The 27,526-nt window shown below is 33.8% G+C and overlaps 1 protein-coding gene across 1 annotated transcript in view; it reads right to left on the minus strand.

Moving 5' to 3' along the window:
* The window catches only part of LOC107993181 (cadherin-87A), a 226,497-nt gene that overhangs the window by 19,875 nt on the left and 179,096 nt on the right, over positions 1-27,526 (minus strand). Inside the window, exon 4 of the mRNA XM_017049471.3 lies at positions 17,441-17,658. Within this exon, the coding sequence (XP_016904960.2) occupies positions 17,441-17,658 (218 nt within the window). The remainder of the gene's footprint in view (positions 1-17,440; positions 17,659-27,526) is intronic.

A 27,526-nucleotide genomic window follows, 5' to 3' on the forward strand; every position in this document is an offset into this window, starting at 1 on the left:
ACAGGAAATATTAGAAATCAGATTATAACGATAAAATTGTAATTTGATCTCCAATGAGAATAACAAATTCAAAATTTCCATTTTTATCTGGTGCTCTCGAAACTATCCTACTATTGAAAAGAAATAGCAGGCTATTGGATTTTATAATTTAAAGGATCGTCGAGTTTTAATGCCTTGGAACGGCAGTTTCTGGTAAAAAAAAATTTGGAGGAGACATAATTTTCAAGAATTTTCTTTTAAATAAAATTTATCATCGATCATTGCATTAACTGGTTCGAAGAAAAAATTCTGAATGTTTGAAAATTATCCAAAAATGAATTATTAAAGAAAAAGGATATTGTATTATTAAGATTTTTCAATTTTAATTTTCAAGAATTTTCTTTTAAATAAAATTTATCATCGATCATTGCATTAACTGGTTCGAAGAAAAAATTCTGAATGTTTGAAAATTATTCAAAAATGAATTATTAAAGAAAAAGGATATTGTATTATTAAGATTTTTCAATTTTAATTTTCAAGAATTTTCTTCTAAATAAAATTTATCATCGATCATTGCATTAACTGGTTCGAAGAAAAAATTCTGAATGTTTGAAAATTATCCAAAAATGAATTATTAAAGAAAAAGGATATTGTATTATTAAGATTGAATTGATGAAATTCTTTTCTTATGAATTAATAACTAAAGTTTGGAAATTGTTCATCGTTATTCTTAGTATTATGCTTTATATCCATGCTGTGGATATTTAATGATTAAACACATTATGTATCCGCATTGTGGTTCCTTAATGAAAAAGGATCCTCCAACTCGTGTACTCTTACTTAGTTCCCCTCTTTGGAAGGACAACAGAGAAGTTAGAAGAGAATTCGTAACAAACACTTAACGTGCGTAATTACTACACCTCCAAGACTTATTCTCTTTAAAAATTAAATTTAAACTTTGTGACGTAATAACTCGTATAAACAAACTGCACGTTATTTTATCACTTTTTTTCATCCAGTTTGCAGGTTAAAATATAATGAAGTTAATCTGTTAGAAAATTTTCAAAATCACACACAATTTCCGCTTATCAAAAGATTTATCAGCACGGTTTGAAGCATTATCGTATTATTTTTTTCAATTATTTCTTTATTCATTCTTCAATTATAATTAATTCCAAATTTCACCTAAAATCAATAAATTCAATTATAACTTAAATATAAAAATATAAGCAATAGCGGTTAAATTGATTTATAAATTAATTTATTCTAATAAAATTTATCTTCACTAAAATTAATTTCAGAATTATTTATTAACATCAATTTTTATTTTTAATAATTTAATTTTCAATTTTGTAAACTTATTATTCATATTATTCCATAAATTATAAATCTTTCTTTTTTCATATTAATTCACTTATTTCATAGAAAATATTTTTCCTTTTCCTCTCAAAACATGTTCACACAATTGACAAAGAAAATTATAATTTCTTATTATTCGTTAATATTTTGGCTGCGATAAAAGCGAATACTCTCGAATAATTTTTATATTTTGAAATGCTTCCACCCCGTACGATAAGAAGCGTAACGAAAGAAGGGGAGGCCGGTGTTCCACCGTGAATCCGGATTGGAACAGGAAGCGAGAAGAAAGGAGAAAAGAAAAAAAGAAGAAGACGGAACGTAACGACTGTAATTCAACGCCGAGGTCAAGGATACAACGCGTTTTATCATGCGCGACGCCACGCATACTTCTCCCTTGCAACACACGGTAATTTCGACTCGACGGACCAGAGGAGAGCTTCCTCTTCCGTCCAAAGAGCATCCGCTCTGACATCTCCGATTCTGTACAACCTTGGACGGGCTTCTCCTCAACGTCGCCCTGCGAGAGTCACGAAATTTTCCTTCCTTCTCCTTATCGTTCGTCTCTTTGAATCCTTCTTTTTGTATTCTCTGTTTCTTTCGCATCTTGTCTTTCTTTTCTTTTTATTTATTTATTTTTTGGTGGCTCTGGTATTGTTGGAGAGAGTAGTTCAGTTTCAAGGAAAATATGATGGAGGATATTTTTGAAGAAATTATTAATTTTGACCAGGATTTCGAAAGAATTTGTGTAATTATTTAATGTATCAATTTTTCAGATTTAATAGTGTTGTAATTTAATTAGTTATTGTAAAAGTATTGAGAAATTATTAAATGTAGAATGTACTTTACACTTAGGAATATCACTTTTGGCAAGAATTTAGATCATTTATAGAAAAGTGGATCAATTATGCTAAATTATAAATGCTAAAATTATTCACTTACTTTTAATAAGTAATTGCTTCGAGTAACTTTGTTCGAAATTTTTAATTATTTTTTCACCGGATTAATGTCCAACTCTGATTGAAAGTAAAGATAACAAAATTTTAATACCAACATTCGTATCAACTTCATAATTCTCAAAAAATTAAAATAACTTTATAAACGCAAAAATCGAAACTATAGATAACAAAATTTTAATTTTCGGATATTTATACATTCGTATCAGCTTCGTAGAATATTCATAATCTGATTATTATAATTCTCCAAAAATTAGAGCAAGACAAACACAAAGATGTCGCTTCGTGTTTATGATTGATCGACAAAATCGAATGAAAAAATAGATACACAATTTATTTCGAAAACAGACGTAATTTACTTATCGATATGGCGGTCTAAACGAACGTGCGAATCTTAAATCTTTCATTCTTGAATTTCCTTGCGTCTGCTGCGGACAGAAGGGACAATATAGCCAGTTTCGAGAAACACGATACACAAACAGAAACACAGACACACTTTATACGTACTCCTCTCGCTGTTCCGCCGTCGTGTATCGCGGATACGTGCACGGAATCGCGATTCTGAAGGGGACAACAAAAGCGAGACACGGTCGTATTTCGACCCGGTTTTGCCAATTTTATTTCGTCGTCGTGTGATCACGAAACCGCCATTGCGATCACTGCGACTCTTGGATCTTTATCGATAGGATATATAACCAAGTGTTGCTCGTGGCGTGGAATTTTTGCGACAATTGCAGCATTGGCGTTTTATTTTCGAGCCTTCGGTTCTTTCCTTCTCTCTCGAATTTAACATTGAGTTTTTGATCAGTTTTTATATGAGGGATCAAATGGATTGGAGGTTATATTATTTCGTATTTCGGTGTAAATTTTATGTACGTTTATGTAAAGAATCTTAATTAATCTTTCTTGTGTAGTAGTTTATATATTTTTCTAGAAAAATCTCTTCTGCTTATTGATTATTCTGATTATTTTTTAGTGAATAGTTTCTTTTGAGAAATATGAGCATGAAAATTATTTATTAAAATGTGGCTGATAATACAGTTGGTTGGAAGAGAGATAAAAAGAAGAAATGGGGTCCTAATGTTTTCCTTTTTTAAAGTTAAAAATAAAATACAATGATTGTGAATATATAATGTACAATAATTGATGAAAGTCATGTTGAAAGAGAAACAAAAAGAGAATTTTATTTAAAGTTAAAAATAAAATACAATTTGATTTATTCAATTGTTAATTGTAAATATATAATATATAATAATTGAAAGAGAAACAAAATTAATTTGATTCGTTCAATTATTAATTGTAAATATATAATATTATAATATATAATAGTTGACACGTTGATTGGAGTCATTATTGGAAGAGAGACAACAAAAAGAGATGGGGTCCTAATATTTCCTTTGTTTAAAGTTAAAAATACAATGATTGTAAATATATAATAATTTATGGAAGTCATATTAAAAGAGAAACAAAAAGAAATGAGGTCCTAATGTTTTCTTTGTTTAAAGTTAGAAAATAAAATACAATTTGATTCATTCAATTGTTAATTGTAAATATATGATATATAATAATTGATGGAAATTACATTGAAAGAGAAACAAAAAGAAATGGGATTCTTAAATTGTTTCTTAATATTTATTTAAAGTTAAAAATAAAATACAATTTGATTTATTCAATTGTTAATTGTAAATATATAATATATAATAATTGATGGAAATTACATTGAAAGAGAAACAAAAAGAAATGGGGTTGTTTCCTAATATTTTCTTTATTTAAAGTTAAAAATAAAATACAATGATTGTAATTGTAAATATATAATATTATAATATATAATAGTTGACACGTTGATTGGAGTCATTATTGGAAGAGAGACAACAAAAAGAGATGGGGTCCTAATATTTCCTTTGTTTAAAGTTAAAAATAAAATACAATTTGATTCAATTGTTAACAATAAATATATAATTCAAAATTTCTGAATTTTTATTATAAACGATTCAACGTTTATTATTTCGTTATCAATGGATGTGCCATAAATCTAACGTTCTGGGAGCAATTCCCTCAAATCTATTCTCTCCTGGTGACCTATGTCATCATCTTATCAATCTTCCATTTATCAAGATAGGCTTAGGATCTCAAAACTACTTTAACAATAATTTGGAATTGTCCATTGGTTCGTGACACACCCATTCGTTTTGTAATCGTGTAATAACGAGATATATTTATTTCACTTTCGACTGTACGAGCATCGTTATTTCTTCTTTGATATTATTATGTAGGTAATATTTTTTTCTAGATTATTCCAGAATGGCAAATTTGATCTTGAAAATTAATATAATTAGTATATCTATTTTATTTTTACACTTTTTGAAAACTTTTGTTGCAATTATTAAAATGACAAAATTGTTACTTTCATTAATTTTCTCGTGCTATTTTATTCTCGTGCATTATTCAGTTTTTGTAATTAATAAACAGAACGAAAAAATAGAAAAAGAAATCAATTTAGGCAGTTGTGAAAGACCGAGAAAATTTCGTGATAGTATCTACGGCACAGCTATTATTCTGCAAACCAAATAAGCACTGGTACTATTATACAGTTACTGTACTTCTTTTCACCTCGTGTTTTATGCAACGTTAGGAATAACAAACTCTGGTATTGTTAACACATCGAACAGCAGAGTTGTACAGTGTGAAAGAGCGAGGAACAAGATGTTCTGAATTCAATTTCCATTTTTCATTCACGATTTCTGATAAATTTTATTTTTCTAATATATTTTTCTAATATTAGATTACAATAGATGAGCTTTCGAAAAATTTTCCATATCGTTTATGAATACAATAAGAAATTCCTTTCCTTGATAAACTTTGTAATAAACTTGGACTTGTTACCCAAATAAATTATTTAAAAAATAATCATTGAGATGTTATCTCATCCGACTATTATTTTGTTTTAATAGAAATAATTTTTTCAAATAATTTCTCAAATAATGATTATTTTTTGTTTATTACAGAAATATAAATTCGCTTTTTCGACCAACTATTTGAAAATAGACGCAATTAAAATAAAAATCTTCGAAATAATTGCTTTAAACGATTATTTATTATAACTCCTCCCTTTCAATCTCCAATTAAATAAATAAACGATATTACATTTTAATAAATACAATTTTCTGAAACGAACAACATATTTACTCGACGATTGAACAATTCCAGAAATATAATTTAACCATTCGATAAACCAATATAACATATTAATAAACTAACAAATACGATCTCGCACTCGAGATGTACAAAAATTTCTTTTATACGATTTAATTCGTTGATCGTTGGTATAATTCGCAATTGGTAAGCGAACCTTCGAAAATTCTTCGTTCGTTTCACCGTAATGGCGACTATTAATAAACGAATGGGGAAATGTAACGGGGTCCCGATATCGTATTCGATTGCAGCGACGCCACGCAAAGAAATGGCGGCGCACTGTGGCTTTCATTAGCGGCATCATATTGGGAATCATTATCACGAATCATCCAATTAACGAGGAAGTTATAATCAGAACGTCATAAATGATTCATCGTCGAATTTCTCGTCAACGTAAATGGTAAATGGGATACGGTAAAGGGAATTATAATTTGACTATGGCACGGCTCATTTACGGCCATTTTTCGTTATTAGAAACTTATCGATTAACTCTGTGTTCTTAATAACGATATTTAACGATACGAGTAAATGTATTAATTGTATTTTAAGAATATATCTTTTAACGAGTCTTAATCATTCTTAATATATTTTGATTCGTTGAACATAAATAAATTGTAAATTATATCATAAATTTTATTTGTTGTGAAAAATTTATAATCGTTATTAAATTGATATTAAAAAAATAAATTCACAAGTTGATGTTAATCGTTGATAATCGGTAAATTTATATTTAAAATTAATAATTGGGGTACATTAAAATCATGAGTATTCAAGTTTATAAAAATTGCAATTTTTATAAATTTTGACAATTTTAATTTTTAACGTATCGAGAAGAATCTGATTCGTTCTAAATATATAGATTATTTCAGTATCATTTTAATATTTATATAACTTATTGTTGGTGTTATCGAAATGAGAATCAACGTTTCGAAACAGTTTTATCGGGGATGTCATTAACCGCTTCGTTGCTGTTGCGGAAAAGAATCGTCTTTAAAAATATCATGAAAATGTAGGTTGACAATCGATAAAATATTCAGCTCTGGTTGCTTATTCCGTTTTTATCTAGATCTTTGTACAGGTATGCACTTTATAACGATAACGACTGGTTTTCATTCGTGTCCTAATTGGTACGAAACCGCGATACCTCGTATTATATTATTGTCTTATATAGAAATTTAGATTAACAGCATCCGTTTATTTTATACAAATAAACGATATAATACTTGAGAAGAAAAAGATAATTTGTTAAGATACGTAGATTTTATAAAATCTCAACTTTACGAGTAACGATTATATTTTTAATTCGACAAGATGTTAATGCAAATGAAACTTTAATTTTTCATACAAAAAAAACGCGAGAAAAGACTCAAAATTTTATCATAGAAATTCATTCAGAATATAGAGGAAACCATGCCGTTGAAATCTTTTTTTATTTCATCTCGATATCTCGATCGATTGCCGAGATACAAGGATTCAAAGTTAATGCTTAAGACGGTCAGAAATTATGAATGGGGCTCGATGACCTATATTTTTTCCTAGAAATGCGTACTACGTCCTTCTAGGAATCACGTGTTACGTTTTTCCAGGAATCGCGTCTGTCGCTTGTCTGGGGTTTAGGGTAGATCAGTGAGACGAGGTGAGAGCGAGAGACCCGAGTAAGAGAAAAGGACGAAGATGGTAAACGATTAAAAATTACCTTTTTCTTTACACGACGATATCTCGGGAACCGAAAGTCGCACCGGAAAAATTAAAAAAGCGTTTTAAAGCGTAAGGTTCAGCGCTTCTAACGATCTTTCATTCATTGACCGGAAGTCGTTCACTTCGAAGTTATAACGGCTCGAATTTTTCCCAATTTTAATAGGACTTGATCGAAGTTTTAAGGCGAGTAACGTAGGAACTGCGAATGCGCGATAAGGATGGAGGTAACAAAGGATTAAAAATTATCCTTTTCTTTACACGACGATATCTCGGGAACCGAAAGTCACATCGGAAAAATTAAAAAAGCGTTTCAAAGGGTAAGGTTCAGCGGTTCTAACGATCTTTCATTCATTGACCGGAAATCATTATCTTCGAAGTTATAACGGTTCAAATTTTTTCTAATTTTAATAGAATTCGATCAAAGTTTTAAACTAAATTACGCAAGAAGTTGGACAAGTATGGAGATGGTAAATTATTAAAAATTACCCTCTTCTTAATACGACGATATCTTAGGAACCAGAAATCGCATCGGAAAAATTAAAAATGTATCTTAAAGGGTAAAGTTTTGCGCTATCTACTATCTTTTATCTATAGGTTCAAGTTTTCTTAATTTTAATGAGATTTAATTAGGTTTAGAGTAAATGATTAACCGTTTTAAGATTTTAATGGTTCCTCGTTCATCGACCTGACATCATTATCCTTAGAGTTAGCGGTTTAAACGTTTTCCTATTTTTAACGGAGTTTTAATCGAATTTTCGATATGTTTATTTCTAAAAGAACAGAAATTCTTAATCTCCTTATTTATCCTCATCTATGTAAAATATACACAAAATCACAGAATTATTCATTGAAAATGGAAACTTTTACACATCCCTTTTTTTTTAATCATATTCCGTATCGCATTATGCAATCATTTTTAAAATGAACGAATTAAAAAAATTGCAATGTATTCGCGATAAGAAGGAAAGTTCAAAAATATTTATTTTTCATATATATTCATACACGTTATACGGCCAGTAATGGTAGAGGAATGCAAATGATACTTCTCCGTGTCACGTCTAAAAACGTTCAGCAACGCGATGCGACGTGACTCGGACTAAATGCGATTTTGCCTCGCATTTCAGCCCCACTCCGTAATCTCTTTAGACCGGTGTTCATGCTCGCTATTAAGATACACGCATGCCGCTTAAATTATACACTCGCGCTCCGTGTACACGCGCAATTATCGCACTTTTGTCCGCATTCTAAACATTCGATCCGAGATTAACGACATTCGGAAACGATCAAAAGGATTAAAACACGCAATTTCACCTACATAAATATATAAATTTCTTGCAAAAACCATTTTTCTCTCTACCTCAAAATTTCTCGATATTATTCTTTTCTCTCTCTCTTATCTACGCGATACGTGGCCGTACTTTCTTTAACCGTACCTATTTTCCAGAACTCGTTCACCCGTTCGGCCACCCGATAAGAGAACAACAGATGAGAAATCTCACGGTCCATAAACCGCGCGCTAAATTCCGCGCTCCTCCTCGAGTCTTATCGATCCTTCTGTACGATTGTTTGACACGGCGCTTTAGAAAAGCTTATCGTAAATAGATACAAAGGATGACGGGGACCGATGTTCTTCCGCAAATGCGCGCACATCGACGATCGATGGACGGGATGCGCGTTCGAGTAGCGCGATAAATCATAAATAATGCCCTCTCAAGACGCACTCCATCAATATCGATTATTCGGGTAAAGGGGAACTATCCGTGCCATTCCTTTTCTTTCTTTTTTTTCTTTCTTTTGAAAAATTTATCCCGCTAAAATTGCCCGTGAAAATAATCGAGAGACATTTTTGAAGAAAAATTCGACGAGTCAACAATTATTATTCGTCGTTCGAATCAGATCTTCGATTTATTCCGGCAGGTGAATAGAATTTAAAAAATTATTTTATTTAATATAATATTCGCAAAGAGATATTCTTTAGAAATTTGAAACGTGGCGTGTATAACTAAACTAATAATCGCATAATTTTCGGGATTCGGCCGATAAACCCTCTAATCGGCGATCAGCCACGATACTGGTATCAACGATAACTACCTGTCACGTTCAACTACAGCTTATGTAAATTCATATTAATCGGTTTCCAAGGTATATTTCGAATAAAAAAAATCTTTTATTTTCGCGGATTACACGATATTCTCTAAACGTCACACCGCAATTTCGTAAATTTTTATTTTCAATCACTGATTCATCAAGTCGAGAAATATAATGTATAAGAAACATATAATTTAAGAATTAATTATTATTTTCGCAGATCGAATTATTTCCATATTCCAAGTGTTATGAAGGAGGCAAAGGATTTCGATCCCTTTCGATTGTTTTTAACCCTTTATTATTGGAGCCATGTCATGCAGCGACGATACAGGGATTCGTTGTGCAAAGTTCTGAGACGATCAGAAGCAAGGTTCACATGCTGACGAAGGTCCCTCGTTAAATTTCACGAGGTTCCAAAGTTCTAACAAGTTCTCACGTTCAACAACGATCCAAGGAAAAATTCTTAGAAATGATTACGAAAGTGAGGAGTTATTTTTCTCAATAATTCTTCTCAAGGAAGATTGGAAAATCAAGTTCCAAAAAACAGCAGCATCATTCTGGTTCAAATTCGTGCAACACATTTAAGAAAAAGATAAAGAAAATAGATTTTCATCGTTGAATATCTTCAACACGATTTTACCATCGAGAATTAACTCGTAAAATTCTCTCTTGATCATCGACACGCAATAGTAATTTTTATTTTTAATTTCACAATGATTCCTATGATAATTTTTAACTTAAAATTCAGTTCTTTTTTGGAGGAAAGGAAGAGGGGGGCAAGATCCGTGCCCTCATTATTTAGCCAGCAGTGGATAGCAATATTGGATAGCTTTGTGGCAAAATGATTTAACGGTAGTCGGCCGGCCTCGTCCTCGACCAGTGTAAACAATGCTCGACGATTCGCATTGCGACCCCGTTGCGACAAAGGGGCGCGCTTTTATTGCGAGTTTGGTCGCGCCGCTTCACCGAATCCGCCCCCTTTCCTCTCCTATTTTCTATTTTCGACCGCCCCAGGCCCCGCTCCCTGTCGAACAACGTCGTTACCAACGACGTTCGATATTTCACGTTGTTTTCCATTTCGTTTCTTCCCTTTTTAAACGATCCTTTTCCGTGCGAATAAAACTCGAAGGGGGGGGCTTTATCCCAATTTAACGAAAAATATACAGGAATAAAGACAGGATGATTCGTTGGATTTCGATTTATCATCGTTTTGTTCGAGATCGAGGTCATCTCGAGTTAGCGTCGTTTTATTCTCGACGTGAGAGAGAGAGAGAGAGAGAGAGAGTATTTCTGAGTTGACAGAAAATTGAAATTATTCGATGAATTGATATCGAAAAAGAAGAAAGAAGGAATGTCGATAATAAGAATAATACGAATAAAGCAATCGCGAAGCGTTAAAGGGACAAAACGAATTATAACGGTGACAAGAGCAATAGATTCGCAATTCCATGGATGGCGGGGAAAAGTCAATTCTGAAAATCGAAGAGAGCCTCGTTCGAGCCTCTCGTTCATCCGTTCGAACGAGAGGCGATAGGAGAGAAAGAGAGAGAGAGAGAGACACGATGGCCAATCAAGTTTCATCATTTTCATCGCTCAACTTCGATCTTGTAATGAAATTTTCGCTCGAAATTTGCATAGGAAACTCGAAGCGAAAGAGTGGGGAAAAAGGAAAGAAAGGGAAAAAATATATTTTCACGCGAGAATAGAGCAAAAGTTTCCTAAATGTCATCGGTTCACGGTTCGTTTATTAACCGAAGAAGAAAGTTTCCAACGGCGAGAGAAATCCAAGTTCGAATCGTTTCCACCAACTTTCCAAAACTTTTCTTGATCCATTTTCTTCCAAGATTATTTACGCTCACTTTAACGCAATAATTAACCAAATTTTGGAAAAAGCAAACTCAACCCCAATTCCCCTTTAACTTAAAAATAATAATAATAATAATAGTCTCATTAAATAATTTCTTACGTTTTCTTACAAAAAAATACGAAACATCGAAAATGTGTTCTTCGTAGTACTTTGAGATAAAATTGCGCTCAAAACAAGCCAGCACGTTTTAAAAATTTGAGACAAGGTTGAGACAAATCTAATAAAAAAAAATAATCTCATTAAATAATTTCTTTACAATAATTTCCTTACAAAAAAAAAATATGAAAATATGAAATATTGAAAATATTCGAAGCTCTTCCTAGTATTTTGAGATAAAGTTACGCGTGAAACACGTTTTAAAAATTCGAGACGAGATTGAGACAAATCTAATAAAAAAAAAAATAATCTCATTAAATAATTTCTTACGTTTTCTTACAAAAAAAATATGAAACATCGAAAATGTGTTCTTCGTAGTACTTTGAGATAAAATTGCGCTCAAAACAAGCCAGCACGTTTTAAAAATTTGAGACAAGGTTGAGACAAATCTAATAAAAAAAAATAATCTCATTAAATAATTTCTTTACAATAATTTCCTTACAAAAAAAAAATATGAAAATATGAAATATTGAAAATATTCGAAGTTTTTCGTAGTACATTGAGATAAAATTACGCTCAAAACACGCCAGCAGTTTTAAAAATTCGAGACGAGATTGAGACAAATCTAATAAAAAAAAAAATAATCTCATTAAATAATTTCTTACGTTTTCTTACAAAAAAATATGAAAATATGAAATATCGAAAATATTCGAAGCTTTATGTCCTTCGTAGTACTTTGAGATAAAATTACGCGCGAAACACGTTTTAAAAATTGAGACAAACATCTAATAAAAAATAATAGTCTCATTAAATAATTTCTTACGTTTTCTTACAAAAAAATACGAAACATCGAAAATGTGTTCTTCGTAGTACTTTGAGATAAAATTGCGCTCAAAACAAGCCAGCACGTTTTAAAAATTTGAGACAAGGTTGAGACAAATCTAATAAAAAAAAATAATCTCATTAAATAATTTCTTTACAATAATTTCCTTACAAAAAAAAAATATGAAAATATGAAATATTGAAAATATTCGAAGCTCTTCCTAGTATTTTGAGATAAAGTTACGCGTGAAACACGTTTTAAAAATTCGAGACGAGATTGAGACAAATCTAATAAAAAAAAAAATAATCTCATTAAATAATTTCTTACGTTTTCTTACAAAAAAAATATGAAACATCGAAAATGTGTTCTTCGTAGTACTTTGAGATAAAATTACGCGCGAAACACGTTTTAAAAATTGAGACAAACATCATTAAATAATTTCTTACGTTTCCTTACAAAAAAAAATATGAAAATATGAAATATCGAAAATGTGTTGTTCGTGGTACTTTGAGATAAAATTACGCCAGCAGTTTTAAAAATTCGAGACAAACATCTAACGAAAAAAAAAAAAAAAAAATTATTCTGCGAATTGGAGGAAAATTCGTCGCCGAGAAATCACCTCCCCGTCAATATTTCAAGACGCGAATTTTACATTCCCTCTTCCCTTTGCCCCCGTATCATTGCTCGTCACGCGAAGCCAGATCGAGAAACATCTCGAGAGAAGCGATTTTCCGGTAAATATGATATCAATACGGCGTCCGTCTCGAAGAATTCTCTCACCCATCTCCGTTACCCAACCTCGAGAACCTCCTCCCCTTTCTTTCCCCGGTGCCAGGAGCAGAATTAGTTGGAAAGTGAAGTGAGCTACGATCGCTACGTGCCCGAAATAGCCAAGTCGATCCATATTCTTCCCGTGTTCACCGTCCCCTTTTTCATTTATACGCGGATCCGTGTCTCGGCCTCTGCATAAACTGCGCTGAAATTTATGGGCGAAATGCGTTCGAACCAATCGGGAAGAGACGCTTTTCCTAAAAGGGGAAACGTATCTGCAACGATAATTAATTATGCGTCCTTTTCCCCTCTTTCTTTCCTTTTTCTGGATCTCCAGATGGACTTCGCACACCCGTGTCATTTATTTCTCTCCACACAGGCTTTCTTTCCACACCAATTCGTTCGTCGATTTATCCCTCATCACTGTACCGACATTTTCTCTCCATAATATCTTTTCCCTTTTCTCGTTTTTCTCTCGAGAAATTTCGAATTCCTTCGGAAAATTTGAAAAGAGAATATACTCGATTTTAACCAGTTTTCGAGAATTCTGATTTTCGATTTCTTTTTCTTATTTATTTTTTTGTATGAAAAGAGATTATAAATCGAAGGTATATACGTTCGATTTCATTTTAATTTTTAATGAAATTTTACACACACACATATATATATATATATACATGTATAAATTTACGAAATTTAATTATCAACTTTTCAACGTTTTAATCCCATTTTTCTATTTGTCCCTGCTGTTTCCTTCCCGAATGATTTAATTTCAATTTTTCCAAAAATAAAAAGAAAACAACGTCGTTCCATTCAATTTGAAATTAATCTAGTTCTAGTTTAAGCCAATTTGTTTTTCCACGCACGAACTTTCCACATCGTAACAACACTCAAATTTGCTTAAGATACTTTAAAATATACACTGCTTCGCGCGAATAAATCCTCCATTCTCATAATCCTTTTTCCATTTGTGAATTCATTTCCATTACGAGCAAACAATCGCGGCGTTACGCATAAAACTAACGGGTTGGTTCCAACTAAATCCTTATAGACGAGGGAGAGAGAGAGGGTATTGCTGTTCAAACGGCAATAAAGCTTGGTTAAACTCTCGTGAGGCCTGAAGGCGTTATTACTGGAAAAAGTATATATATCCATCGCGTGGAATTATGAATGAACGCGCGTGGAGATCGTACACTGCCTCGAATTTCCTCGTCGACCGACCACCTTACGAAACTGTTCCAGTCACATCGTTTTAAATTCAAATTTTAATTTTAATGACACCCTTTCCTGTCTCAAATTTCATAATTTCCTCTGAAAGTACGACCCTTGAGCGATTCCTTGTACTTGAAATTATAACAATTATATTACGAATTAACGAGTGGTGCGAATTTTTTGAGATGACAACTCCCTGCCCCTCCTGAAATTATATTCATTATATTTCGAATCTTAAATTAAAGTACCAATTTCTTAAGATCGATGATAAGTTCAAAAAAAAAAATTGAATCGATTTGTATTAGTTCGTTATTTTTGAGAGTGGTTATCGATATCCATTAAAATTAAAATTAAAATCTTTAAAGCAAAAGTTAGGTCAGGCTAGAAGTTAGGTTAGACGATAGAAAGATGCACGAAAATTAGTAAAATCGTGAAACGAGTGTAGAAGGTTCCGAGTCGCAAATTAATTCGCATTAATTCCATAGGGAGTTTTGGAAAACGGAGGCCTCGGCCAAATTACCAGGCCGGGCCAATAGGCATCGATTTAATCCGGCCAAACAAGGCCGGCCGCGTTTCGTATTGGCGCTTGCCAATTCACGAATGCGCGTAATAGCTGGCGGCATTAGACCGCTTATCCAACGGCCTCCCTTTGACCTCCCCGCATCGTTTCACGCTTCAAAGTAATATCGCCCGTCACACCGACCTGTCCGAACTTAATTACGTGGCTGGGCCACCATTAATAGCGCCCAAGAATTTTCCATCCTCTAATGCGCCGCATTAGAGCGGCTGACGATGGAAAAAGATTTTTGGTTTGCCATGATTTTCCTTTCTTCTCTTGAGAAGACAAGTTTCGATTTTGCGCGCGAATTATCATCTGCAGAGGGCAGACGAGAAAGAAGGAAGAATCGATGTAACATATATTTCTATTAAATCATGTTGAGAACCACTACAAATATATATATATATATATATATATATATATATATAATTGTATCAATTGGCACGAAAAAATGAAATAAAAAAGGATTACGAAATTGTATTACATTTGTTATTATAATTGTATTATATTGTATTGTATTGTATTATATTTCGATACGAATTACAGTTTCAAGTTGCAGAATTAAATAATTACGCAAGTTGTATCTTAACCTTAATAAATCGCACGCGCGAATTATCAAGGAAGAATTGATGTAACATATATTTCTATTAAATCATGTTGAGAACCACTACAAATATATATATATAATTGTATCAATTGGCACGAAAAAATGAAATAAAAAGGATTACGAAATTGTATTATATTTTGATACGAATTACAGTTTCAAGTTGCACACAGTACGCTCAATAATAATTACGCAGGTTGTATCTTAACCTTACTAAATCGCACGCACGAATTATCAGAGAAGAATTGATGTAACATATATTTCTATTAAATGGAATGATGTTGAGAACTACTGTCGTAATTGTTTAATTTATATATAAGACATATATATATATGAAGAAATGAAATAAAAAAGGATTACGAAATTGTATTATATTTCGATACGAATTACAGTTTCAAGTTGCAGACAGTACGCTCAATAATAATTACGCGAAGCAGGTTGTATCTTAACCTTAATAAATCGCACGCGCATGCGCGGAATAGATATTTAACGAGAGGCAAAATTATTATGCGAATCTTGTATGATACTTTAATGTCAATAAATTGTGCGCGAATCCGGAAGGCATTTAGCCATGAGTTATTATTATACCATCGATCGGAATCGATATTTCGAAATTAATGATAAATTATGGGAAAATCGAGGAAACAGGATGCAATGATATAAATTCTACGTCGATTTTTTCCCTTTTCTTTTCTTTAATTAGGCTTGTGATAAATTTATACCTGCTAACACATGTTTCTTTACGCAAGGAAAAAAAAAAGAAAAAGAATTAATACTTAAAAAGGGATGAAAAATAACAAGATCTCGTTTCTATATGTGAATCTCGTTTAAAAAAAGACTCTTTTGAGAAGAGGATCCGGAGCAAGAAAGAAGACAAAAGGGATCATATTTATCAGTTCTAGGTTCGTATTTCTTTTTTCTTGAGGAGATGAAAGTGGACCAGAGTGGAGTTATTTAAAATAAAGTACATCCTCGAAAATGTACATAATGCACTGAATTGGATAATAAAGGTCAGTTTTCACGAATCGAGATAATACACGAAAAGGGAATAGCTCTCGACGATAACAAGCATTCTTATCTATTTAAATAATTCAAGCTTCGTCTTCCAAACAAAATAAAATGCAATTAAATATTTGATTATTATAAAAGTTATTATAAACGAACTAATAGAAATACAAATCGATTCAATTTTAAGGGGGGAAAATGAATAAACATTTAGATAATCCATTTTTATCCAATGATAAAGTTTCTAATCTCGTTCGATATTTATTACCATTTTCGGATATGAATAGGATTATGTAGTAAATTGCCAACATCCCTGTATTCACGTTTTCATTGGCGTCGTTTATCTAAACGCTACCGTAGGTATCGATTATCGGTTGAACTTTTTGAAATAGCTTTTCGATATAATAATTGGAATAGGTCGATCTATCTTTGTTAGAAAACGCGAATGGCATTATTGAAAATACCGTCGTATTTATAAATAGGATCAAAGTAAATTTAACGCGTTTTATCCATCTTTTTTTTTTATTCACATATATCGAAAATGTAAAGCAAGTAATATACTTTTGTTAAGTGAATACGTGTCTCGATTTTATAATTTATTATATCCATTTATTGGGTTGTTTTTTAATATCACACGTTTGGGACCAAACGATAAAATGGTTCAACGAGATCTTTCGAGGATTTTCTCTCTGTTTACAGAAAAATATGTGATAATAAATAGAATTGGAATTAGAATTTAAATGTCATTAGATTAATTACACGAGATTTTTAACAACATTTGATCAGTTGCTCGTCGTTATCGTCGATGCTATTGCGCATGCAATGATGTTAAAGTTTGGATTCTCGTTGCAGTTTCGCGAAACTTTGGCTATACATAGATAGATGTGCTCTCGGTGGAGCAAGTTTATAAATGTAGGTCGGCGATAAATAATCGAGAAGCGTTCAAAAAGAACAAATATTTATTCCTCTTTTTATAAATCTCGTAACATTAACAAAAAATACTTCACCGATTACTTTTATCCCTCAAAATCGATCCGATACGATTTAAAATAAGAACTTAATTCGAGTCGAAGATATAAAAAAAAGGAGCTCCTGAAAAACAAACTCTCCAATCAAATAATACGAAACAATTTGACACATTCACTCGATCTCTCCTCCATATTTATTCCATATTTTCGCTCGTACCGACGGATGGTAACGGACAAAAATTTGGAAAAAGAAAATTCGGACTCACCTCTCGGTCGAGCGGCTTCGCCAACGTGATAACGCCTGTTCGTGGATTTACGACGAAATGGTCCGTGAGTTGTATCCCATATTTCACAGGCGATCCCTCAGGATCGTGGCCCTTAAGGACGAACACCTCCGTCCCGACTTTCGTCGATTCGGAGAGCGTGAGGCCCGCGGGGTATCCGTTCGGTTCGAGGATGGGTGGCTCGTTTACATTGTTCGCTCCTGCAACAACAACGCACCGGTTTCTTGCTTTCAGTGGTTCCACGGGAACGAGAGGGGTGTTGGATACGATTAGCATGTGATCCACGAAACTACTTTTTACTTATTTTCGATGGAAGTTTACAAAGCGAATAAAAATTGTAAGTTAAGAAAAGAAGAAGGAACTACTATTAAATTCGCAATTTTTCTCTGTGAACTAACAATAACATTTTCGCTGCACGCTTAATAAAAATATTATCCAATAATTTCTCTTCGCAGCTGTCTATAATAGCCGCGTGCATAATGCAGGCGATGATTATCGGGTCACGATAGCAAGAATTACCAAGAAATCAAACCCGTTTATTATGATTTATTCAAGTAGTTTCGAGCAGAAGTGCAGCTGTGATGCGCACGCGCACGGTGGAATAAAGTCGAGAAAAATTTTATCTCTCCATTTCTCGAGGGACGGAGGAATGAAGCGGGCAACGAGGCCGGAGAAAAGCGTTTATCTCGTTTGGCTGAGCGTGGCCATGACCTTTTGCTGGCCCCTACCCGCGGACACCGCGAGAAGAAGGATCGTGGGGATGAAAGTTTTACTAATCATCTCGATTATTAACGGTTGCGCCGTGATCCTGGCCATGCTTTACTGGGTCCATTTGCATTTAAACGACGTCATCTCCCTTTTCAAATGTATCTGCGTGGCTCTGTGCCTGCTTCAGTACGTCGTCCAGGCCGCCGTATGCCTCCTCAAGTACGACACGCTGCAAGTAAGTTCGCGAAACTTAAGCCTAATTGATCATCCGTCGATAATTCTCGTTTTCTTCTCGCTTTCGATCGCTGTTTAATTGCAGCGAGTCGTGGACGAGATGATGGGGTGCATCAAGGAAGGGAGGATGCGCGAAATTTTGCGCGAGTACGCGTCGAAACGCAACACTTTGTACGGGGCGTCCATAGTGTCGATATACGTCTGCGGGACGAGCTTCATATTCGCCCCCCTGTTCCTCCCAAATCCTTTCCCCTTTGAAACGGAATACCCGTTCCGCGTTAACACAACAACCAGAAGTTTTATCATATACGCGAGCCACGTCCTCGTCATCTTTCAAAGCACGGCCCACATGTGCTTGTGCGCGTTCGGGGCCTTGCTGCTCTGGTTCACGGCCGCAAGATTCGAGTGCTTGACCGGGGAGCTGCGGGCTGTGACGAGCGTCGATGTGCTCGTCGTGTGCCTTGAGAAACACTCGCGCTTGAAGAGGTAAACATTTTCTCCTTTTTCACGATCCAATCCTTGCAAGCAGAGCCATCTTTCGTCGCTATATGTAAAATGAAATTCTCCTTCGTCAATTTTCGAGCTAATTTTATTTTCGAAATTCATTTTTCCTCCGAATTAACTTTGGAGACGTTGAAATAAGATGCGTAAGACAGATTGGAATTAATCCGATAATAAGTTTATTGTATAAATTCTCTTGCATCTCTCAGGTACGCGGAAGAAGTTGTCAGCTGTATTCGTTTCCTAGTGTTTCACGCAATACTGTTAGGCACGTTCGTGTTGACCCTGTGCGGCATAGTGCTGATCATAGTAAGTGGAGAGATTCGACGATTTCACACGATACACGATATGGATTAACCAATTCCCTAAACAGAATTCCCCGTTAATCGTGAAAGCGCAGTTTATAATCATATGCGTGTGCATCCTTCTGGAAATTTATTTGTACGCGTTGCCCGCCGATTACATGTACGATATGGTAAGCCGGAAAAAGTTTTTGCTTTGAGATAAAATTCTAAAATTATTCTAAACTTGCGTAAAAAGAGCATCAACATTTCGAGAAGCGTGTACGACTCGATATGGTACGAGCAGAGGTTGGACTTGCAAAAGGCTCTGTTGACCGTATTGGCATTTCAAAAACCGATAGCAGTCTCGATTAACGTCCTGTTGCCGGAGCTCACTATACGATATTACTGTTCGGTAAGTAATCGATAATGTCCATTAATCTTGCGAACCAACGTGTAAATACAATTTAAATAACAACGTTTCAGTACGTGTCCAATGCCCTGTCGATCTTCGCAGCTCTTCGTACCCTGGTGGATGATAGTTGAACGACCAAATGTGATGGAAAAAGAATCTTGTTGTAGATAACTGTACATGAGAAAATCTTTTTAAGCGTGATTGTAGATAAAATGATAAACCTTTGCAGTTGTAAACGATCGTTGAAAAATGTAGAAATATATATATATATATAGTTTGTATAGCATTATATATATTCGCGGAATGTTGCACGAATAAATATTAACACACCCTGTATATCGTCGTTATGAAATGTTAAAAAATCGCGGATTTACGGAAGGGAAAATGTGATAATTATTATTTATACCGGGTATTTAATTTAATTTATATTTATTTTAATTCATACAAAGCAGCTTTGTAGCCGGAATACACGAGTTGTAAGCTACTTACGTACTTACACGCATACGTCAAATCGACGAGGATTTGAAGAAACAAGAAGGGGAATGCGAGATCAGGAATAATTGTTGACGTTTTATATAAATTATTAATCTATTATAACGATGATAGACAATGCGTTTATTCGAACAATACGAAATTAAATTAATTCTTGTTAATAATTATAGATATAAGGTCATTAAAAATTAACAATGCCATCGTTATTATTTTAAGAAACGTTCGATATGGTTATGGAATCAAGTTTTTTTTTTCAAAAAAATACATTTAGAATTATTGATTCGTGTAAGTGAAAGTGTTTAATTATTTACGAATTGAAATGTTAATTCGAAATTCATTAAAAAAGAGGTAATTATTTTGAAATTTATTTTGACGATAATAACAGATTAGTGTAAGATTTGATAAAAAAAATATTATACAAAACTTATACGAAACGAATTGATGATTATTTAGAAAAATTGTAAGGAAAAGATAGAGAGAATTTAGGGAATGAAACAAACAATCCGAAAATAACAATATCCTGTTTCAACACACGTTTGTTAAAAAACGTTAACAACTGGTTCTACTTGATATTGGCATGGAGTTACGAGAGAGAGGGGGGGGATATTGGGTTCCATTATTAGGAACATTGACTTCAAAGAATAAAATCAAACTATTAATGTTTGATCCAAACAGAGATAAACTTTTTGAAGAGGAGCCTGCTATTGTCAGATTTCAAAGACTTGCTTTGGCTATCGATTAAAAACTTTATCCTTGCTATTATAGTTCCTGTTGTGAATCGAACAAAAACATTGTTCAATCTAGGATTGAATTTTATTTTTATTTAATAAAACACGAATTCGTAACTAAAAAATTAGAAAATCCTGACTATTATTAAATGTGTTTCCACGATACAGAATATGTTGCTTCTTACAATTAATGGAGACATAAATTCTATTTAATTCTTGATGTATATATAGATTTTTGTAGAATAAGTTTAATAACGGCAGAGGTTAACATTATTTAAACAAACAACATTTATATTTCTACCAATTACAGTGAATTTTTCTTAATATGCTAAAAAATGATTCGATAATATCACAACGAAATAAATAAATAAATAAATAATCATCGTGATATTTGAGTATTAATGAAAGTCGCAGCACATCGAAACGTATCGAATCTCTCTTCAAAATATTCGTGTTTTATTAAATATAACGATTACATCGAACCGATTAAATTAATTCTTCAATTGATAAATAAAATTTCCAACAAACTTCTTATTTCTTTAAAATCCTCTATAACGATTATGTGCAACTTCTTCCGCTTTATTGCCAAACAAAACTCGTTTTAATTCAGAGTAGTTGGACAGTTTGTTGAAATTTATTATGATATAAATCGAACTTGGCTTCATTAATAATAATCGAAAGGTATCAGAATCATTTTCATTCTCAAAAAAACGTAAACAAAATCTATCCCTTCGCTCTTATTTATGAAAGCAAATAAATTGTTTTTCGTCAACAGCTCTTGAGAATTCGTTATCAAGCTTTTATTGATCCAATAAAAAAAAAAAAAAAGAAAAAGAATAACCGAGATCGAGAAGAAGAGACTCGATAAAAAATATGGCGGATTCGCATACCTTAATTAAGGGATCACTAAGCGGTAAGTACGTTCGATTGCAGATGCTGCCCATCGATTTTCCAACGATTAACAACGCGTGCATGGACAACGGATTATGATTGATGCACGCCTCGGCATCGACATCGATTTTTAACCCCCAACCAGAATATCCTTAAACCTGTCGATAACCAATTTCGCTTTGAGAAATATCGGCCTTTATCAATCCTCCCTACTTTATCCTCGAACGATTTGATCGACGATCGATGATGCATCCGACACCACGGATATGTTCTCTGTAATAATGGAATTAGAATGATCCGTGTACCGGCCGAGGAGCAGATCGATGCGTGACGTGTGGATGAAAATAAACTGGACGAGGTTATGGACGTGGAGGAAACATAATATCTCGCATCGATCCATCGATTTTTTCCATTATTTCTTTCTTTTTTTTTTTTCTTGATGACGTTTAGCTATTTCATTCGAGATATACGATGTATTCGATTGTTTCTTTATAATGACAATGCAAGATTTTCGTATATCTGGGAGATGGATCTGAATTGTTTTTTATTTTGAGAGAAGAATAATTGGAATTTGTAATTAAACAATCGTTTCGTATCGACGAAATAAATATTTCGTAACTTGCACGAATAATTCAATGCCACCTGTCTTAACCTCACGCGACGTACGTAACTTTTAAGGTTAAGAATATTTTAATTAGGAAGCATAGCCAAATTAAATTTCACTGTTGTCCACAAAGAGCCTTCCCTACCGGTTGAAAAACAAATAAAACAAAAAGAAAAAGAGAGAGATCATCTTTCGCAGTTGGACGAGAACCACGAGTTTCCTTCACAAAACAGAAAACAAGAAGAAGAAAAAAGGAAGGAAGCAAAAGAAAGTTCGCCGATGGTGGCGCGTAGATTCCCCTGAGTCGCTAATTCGACGGGAACAAGGCGGGGATACGTAAGCCCGAAAAGTCATAAAACTATTAGAAAGTTGGCAAAGTAGCTTCGTCATCGCTACGTTGGCGGAAGTTTCGAAATCCAGGCCAAGCTATACCTAATAGATACATCAAGCTTTAACGTCCAAGCTAGATGTTCCATCCATTCGAAAACCGTATTCCTCTTCTTCTTGCTCTCTTGCGCTTCTAGTTCTCTGTCTCTTTTCTTTCCCTTCCTTTTTTCTTTCTCTTCCCCCTCCCTTCACGATGGAATCGCGTGAAACGAACAGAAGAGACCGCCACTTTCCACGATCTTCTCCCCTCCACTGTATACACTGCCGCTCGTTCTCGAGGAAACAATGGACGTTAGAGGGCCCACGATAATCGTTAAAGCGGCGTCGGATATTCCTTCTCTCGGAGTTTCTTGCCAATTGTTCGCCAACGATCATTCCTAGTTCCTGCGGATTTTTCTCATTATCGGGACACGGTTAATCGTGTTTACTCGTTTCGTATAGGCAAGAAGAGCGCGTCTACGGGACGTTGATTTTCTTTGTTATTGCATGTTTTGCGAAATCGTGAAGTTGAATAGTTATTATTATATAATGGTTATTATATCATATACGTATGGAATTTTATGTGGATAATTTTTATAGAAACTATTGACGAAGAAATTAGTAATACGATGATAGAAAGAAAAGACCAAAGTTTAGAAAATGGAAAAGTTTGAAAGTTTGAAATATTTAGTCATCATCTATATTGTAGGAATTTAATTTGTTCGAAGAACGTGTTTCAATTACGATTATCAATTACGAATGGAATTGAATGTATTTAACTATATTTCGATCATAGAAATCTTCCTCGTTCGTACCACGAATCACAGGGGTTCACTCTTATATACCAAAGATGGTTGTTTCGTGACGTTGCAAGATATAACGATAGGTCATCGTGGCGTCTAATGCGTCCATGATTTTTCAGCTTCTCTCCTCGTTAGTAATTAACGCTGCATCCAGTCTCTCAACCTCGTTAACAAGATCGTGGAGACGTGGTATCTACTATATTCAAGTTATATTTTCGCGCACATGTAGAGAAGAGGGAGAAATGGAGGAGGAGGAAGAGAGGGAGGCGAGTCACGTAACATGATCACTTGAAGTAACCGGTAAACTTTTTTTGTTGCGTTCTGTGTAAAAAGTTGCAGGTGTAAACTTTTATAGAAAAGAAAAAAAATGTTTTTCTTATTATAATTAATTTTATTGAGAGTATGAAACATTTCTATTATATTTATATGTATAAATATGAAAAATTTTATTTACCTTTTATACAGGTGTAAATTAAAGATTCATATTCTCGGTGCATATAAGACGATGTATAAAAGTTTCTATAAATTTAAAAATATTGTATTTATCTGTCTGTTTTCATCTGTAAAGATGGATTCAATTTATACGATGTATAAAATATGAAACTTAATGAAGAGAAGTGAATACATGTATTTTATAATTTATATACGTAAACATTGAATATGTTATTGTCAAGAAATATTTTATCAGACAATAATATAGGTATATACACATGAATTATTAACGTTCAGTCAAGCCATAAATATTAGCAACATTTGTAATCCGTGATATAATCTTCGATAGAATAATTGAAATCTGTATTGAAAAATATAACATGGACCGATTGAACAATGGAAATTTGAAGGCAACATGGGCTATTATTTATCATATATTTCTCGATCGTTATGATAATTAACTTCTGAAGCAGAAAATGAAATGGAATTAACAATTAATTATTCCTTTTACTTTTCTTCGTTAAATCTAACGCGATTAGCGTTAATCATTCCAATTTTTTTATCTCGATCATCATAAAACGTACAATTCGACAATTTTTTATATTTTCGAGCTATAATAACTACGATCAATTAATCCAGATCCTGAAAAATTTTTTTCATCGTTACTCAGCAATTTACTTATTTTATTTTTATTACTTTTCATTAGGATAAAACATCAGAATGCAACGAATGAAAAATATCAATATATACGTATTAATAATAAAATATATATACACGAAATAATATTGAAAAATAATCAATAGACGGCGAATATTCGCATTCATGCAAGGATATCATGCAAACGTGACACGATGCAAAAAGCTATATATAATTTCATTAGGAATAAAGTAAATCCCCATTTACGAAACAGCACATTTTTCTTTTCTTTTCTTCGTTTTCGTGCGTTCGCGAAAATTTGATTTTGCATAAAAATGGCCTCGGTCGATAAGATCAACGTTAAAATAACAAATAAACAACGAAATGATATATCGATGATATGCATTTAACATCAGAATTATTCGATATTTTATGCAATACCATTTTCCTTCCTTTCCAATTACGATGCGAACGATGAGGTAACCTTTTCACGGCGAAAGCCGCCTCTTATTAGCTTGCTTATCTCTGTTTATGGACCGTCCTTTACATAAACTAACAGGGTGGCGCACCCTTTCAGACCGACTTCGTTATTATCACTAGCTTTGTGCAGCTCATAAAATCGAGGCTTTCGAGGGTCGAATTGGGATGCCTCTCTGCGCTCCATGTGTATTCTCGACTTTCGAAACAATATTTGAACCAACGTTTGAACAGTAATATCCAAGTTAATAACAAACTTATTATTAAAGATTTTTTTTCTTCCTCATAGGATATTACTTTTTTTAATATCAGAGAACACACTTTAGGCGAGATAGAGTTGAATAATAATATCATACAATGAATTAAGAAATTTATCGATTTTATTACAATTCTGCCTCGGTTAAGCTATTATAATTTTAAATACCGTTTTTAATTTTGTACCGAGAAATGGCAGTGTGTTATTCAATATTTCCTTTACACGTGGTAATTATATAAATTGAATTTGTATAATGAATGAAATCCCCTTGATTCTTTATTTTCTTACAAATTTCTCATACCAATGTCGATAAAATCACAAAATACATTTACAAAATACTCCTTTCACAATTCCTTTCACAACAACCGCCCTTAAACAATTTCGACCTCCTGCTACGAAATAAAACAGCTTCCCAATCGGATATCCCGCCAATAAGAAACAAGATTTCCAACTCCTTCCTTATTCCAACCAATCTCAACCCACCTATCCATCAGAATCATCCGGAGATTGAATTCGTTTCTCGAAACGGGGAGTGTAAAAATAAATCTTAAATGATATCGTTGGGTCGCCGGACAAAGGGAGTGCGAGGAGTTTCACGATGAAACGCCTTACGTAAGGAAAAGAAGCCATTAAGCAATCGATTCTGTCCGTTTCCAGTCAAAGGCTTCCAACGATTTGCGAAAAGATGTGGAAGGATGTGTAGATGTACAGAGAGAGAGAGAGAGAGAGAGGAGGAGGATCAAAGGGAAAAGCGGCGGAGTGTTTGACAGGAAAAGGAAAATCATTAGCCTCGAGGTGTCGCGTCAAACGTGCCAGGAATCTGTTCTGAGGAGGGGCGTTGATTGAAAGGAAAACGTGATACGTGGTGGACGGAGGAAGGGTGGAAAATCGTTCTCGTCGACTTTGATAATGCGCAGGATAACCGGTTGGATATACAGCCGCGCAATAACGTCCAAAATTTCATCGATGCGCGAAGAATCGCAAGCTCTGCTCTGATATACGGTGTGTCCTTCTTTCAACTGGATAAATATCATGACGGAAAAAATAAATAAAGCTTAGTTTCTTCGAATTCAATTAATTTTTTAAAACGTACGAGAAGCTTGTATACGATAGGCATCCATCTTGTTTTCTACGTAAATGATGTTCCCGGTTTCTTTATACGAGAATTTTTGTTAAGGATAAGATTAAAATATTGTGTATTAAAAAAACATAACGTTTCGAAAGTTATGAAAAGTTAGGCAATACATAAGTAAAAATGGAATTTTCCAAATAAATGTTCTCTTCTTTTAATTTGAAATTTTTAGATGCAAAAGGGAAACGAAACGAGGAGCCCTTTGTTAAAAATAGAATTTAAGAAAGTTTTATCCTGAATTGAATATTTTTTTTCCATAAAAAAACTAAATAGATACAATATTTCGATCAGTTTTTCCTCAACAACTCGTTATCTGCAAAGGAAAATAATTCCTCTAAGCGATCTCCAGTTTACGGATGTTCCAACATTTTTGGGACACCCTATATTATTACATACCGTACAATATTGGAAACAATTTTCGCGATGCGAAGAATTAACGAGGCTTTCCTCGAGCCTCGACACGAGTTTATCGTGAATGGTACGTCGATTCCGTATGAAACGCCCTGCTCGAGAATTCCACGCGGATTTAAACGAACGACGGGATGAAAGGGAATTCAAAACTCGCGCAACGGATCACAAACGCGACACAGCGGCCGCGCCGCGTAGCGGCCGATCAGAAATTGACATTCTTCTGTCGGGCCCCGCTTCGAAATTCCCCTCCCCTCTCTCTCCTCCCCCTCCCCTTCTCGCTTCTGTTTTAAACATTCACCAGGTGCCAGCGTTTCGGGATTCGAGCGAGCGAATTTCACCGTTTCCAAGGTTTCGGCAATATTCAAAAATCATTTAAAGCATTTCCGCCGCGTCGAACGAGACACGGCGGCGGTGTTGCGCATGCGCAACTCCGACGAAAAGTGATGACGCGTATCGACGATTTGCAACGCGTAACAACGGTGGACACCGTCGCATCGTTTTTTACAACGTGAAAAACATGTCGACAGGACACGTTCAAAACTGCACGTCTCTATTACAGTCTGGTTACACTTTTCTTATTTTTTTTTTTGAAAATAAATGGTTTATATTCCGATTGAAATTGTGAAATTGCTCCTCTCGACAAACGGTATATTATAATCTTCTTTTGAGAGTTAATTGCATTGCGGTTTAATTTCAATTCT

The sequence above is a fragment of the Apis cerana genome, linkage group LG7 (genome assembly GCF_029169275.1).
Source record: "Apis cerana isolate GH-2021 linkage group LG7, AcerK_1.0, whole genome shotgun sequence".
NCBI lineage: Eukaryota > Metazoa > Arthropoda > Insecta > Hymenoptera > Apidae > Apis > Apis cerana.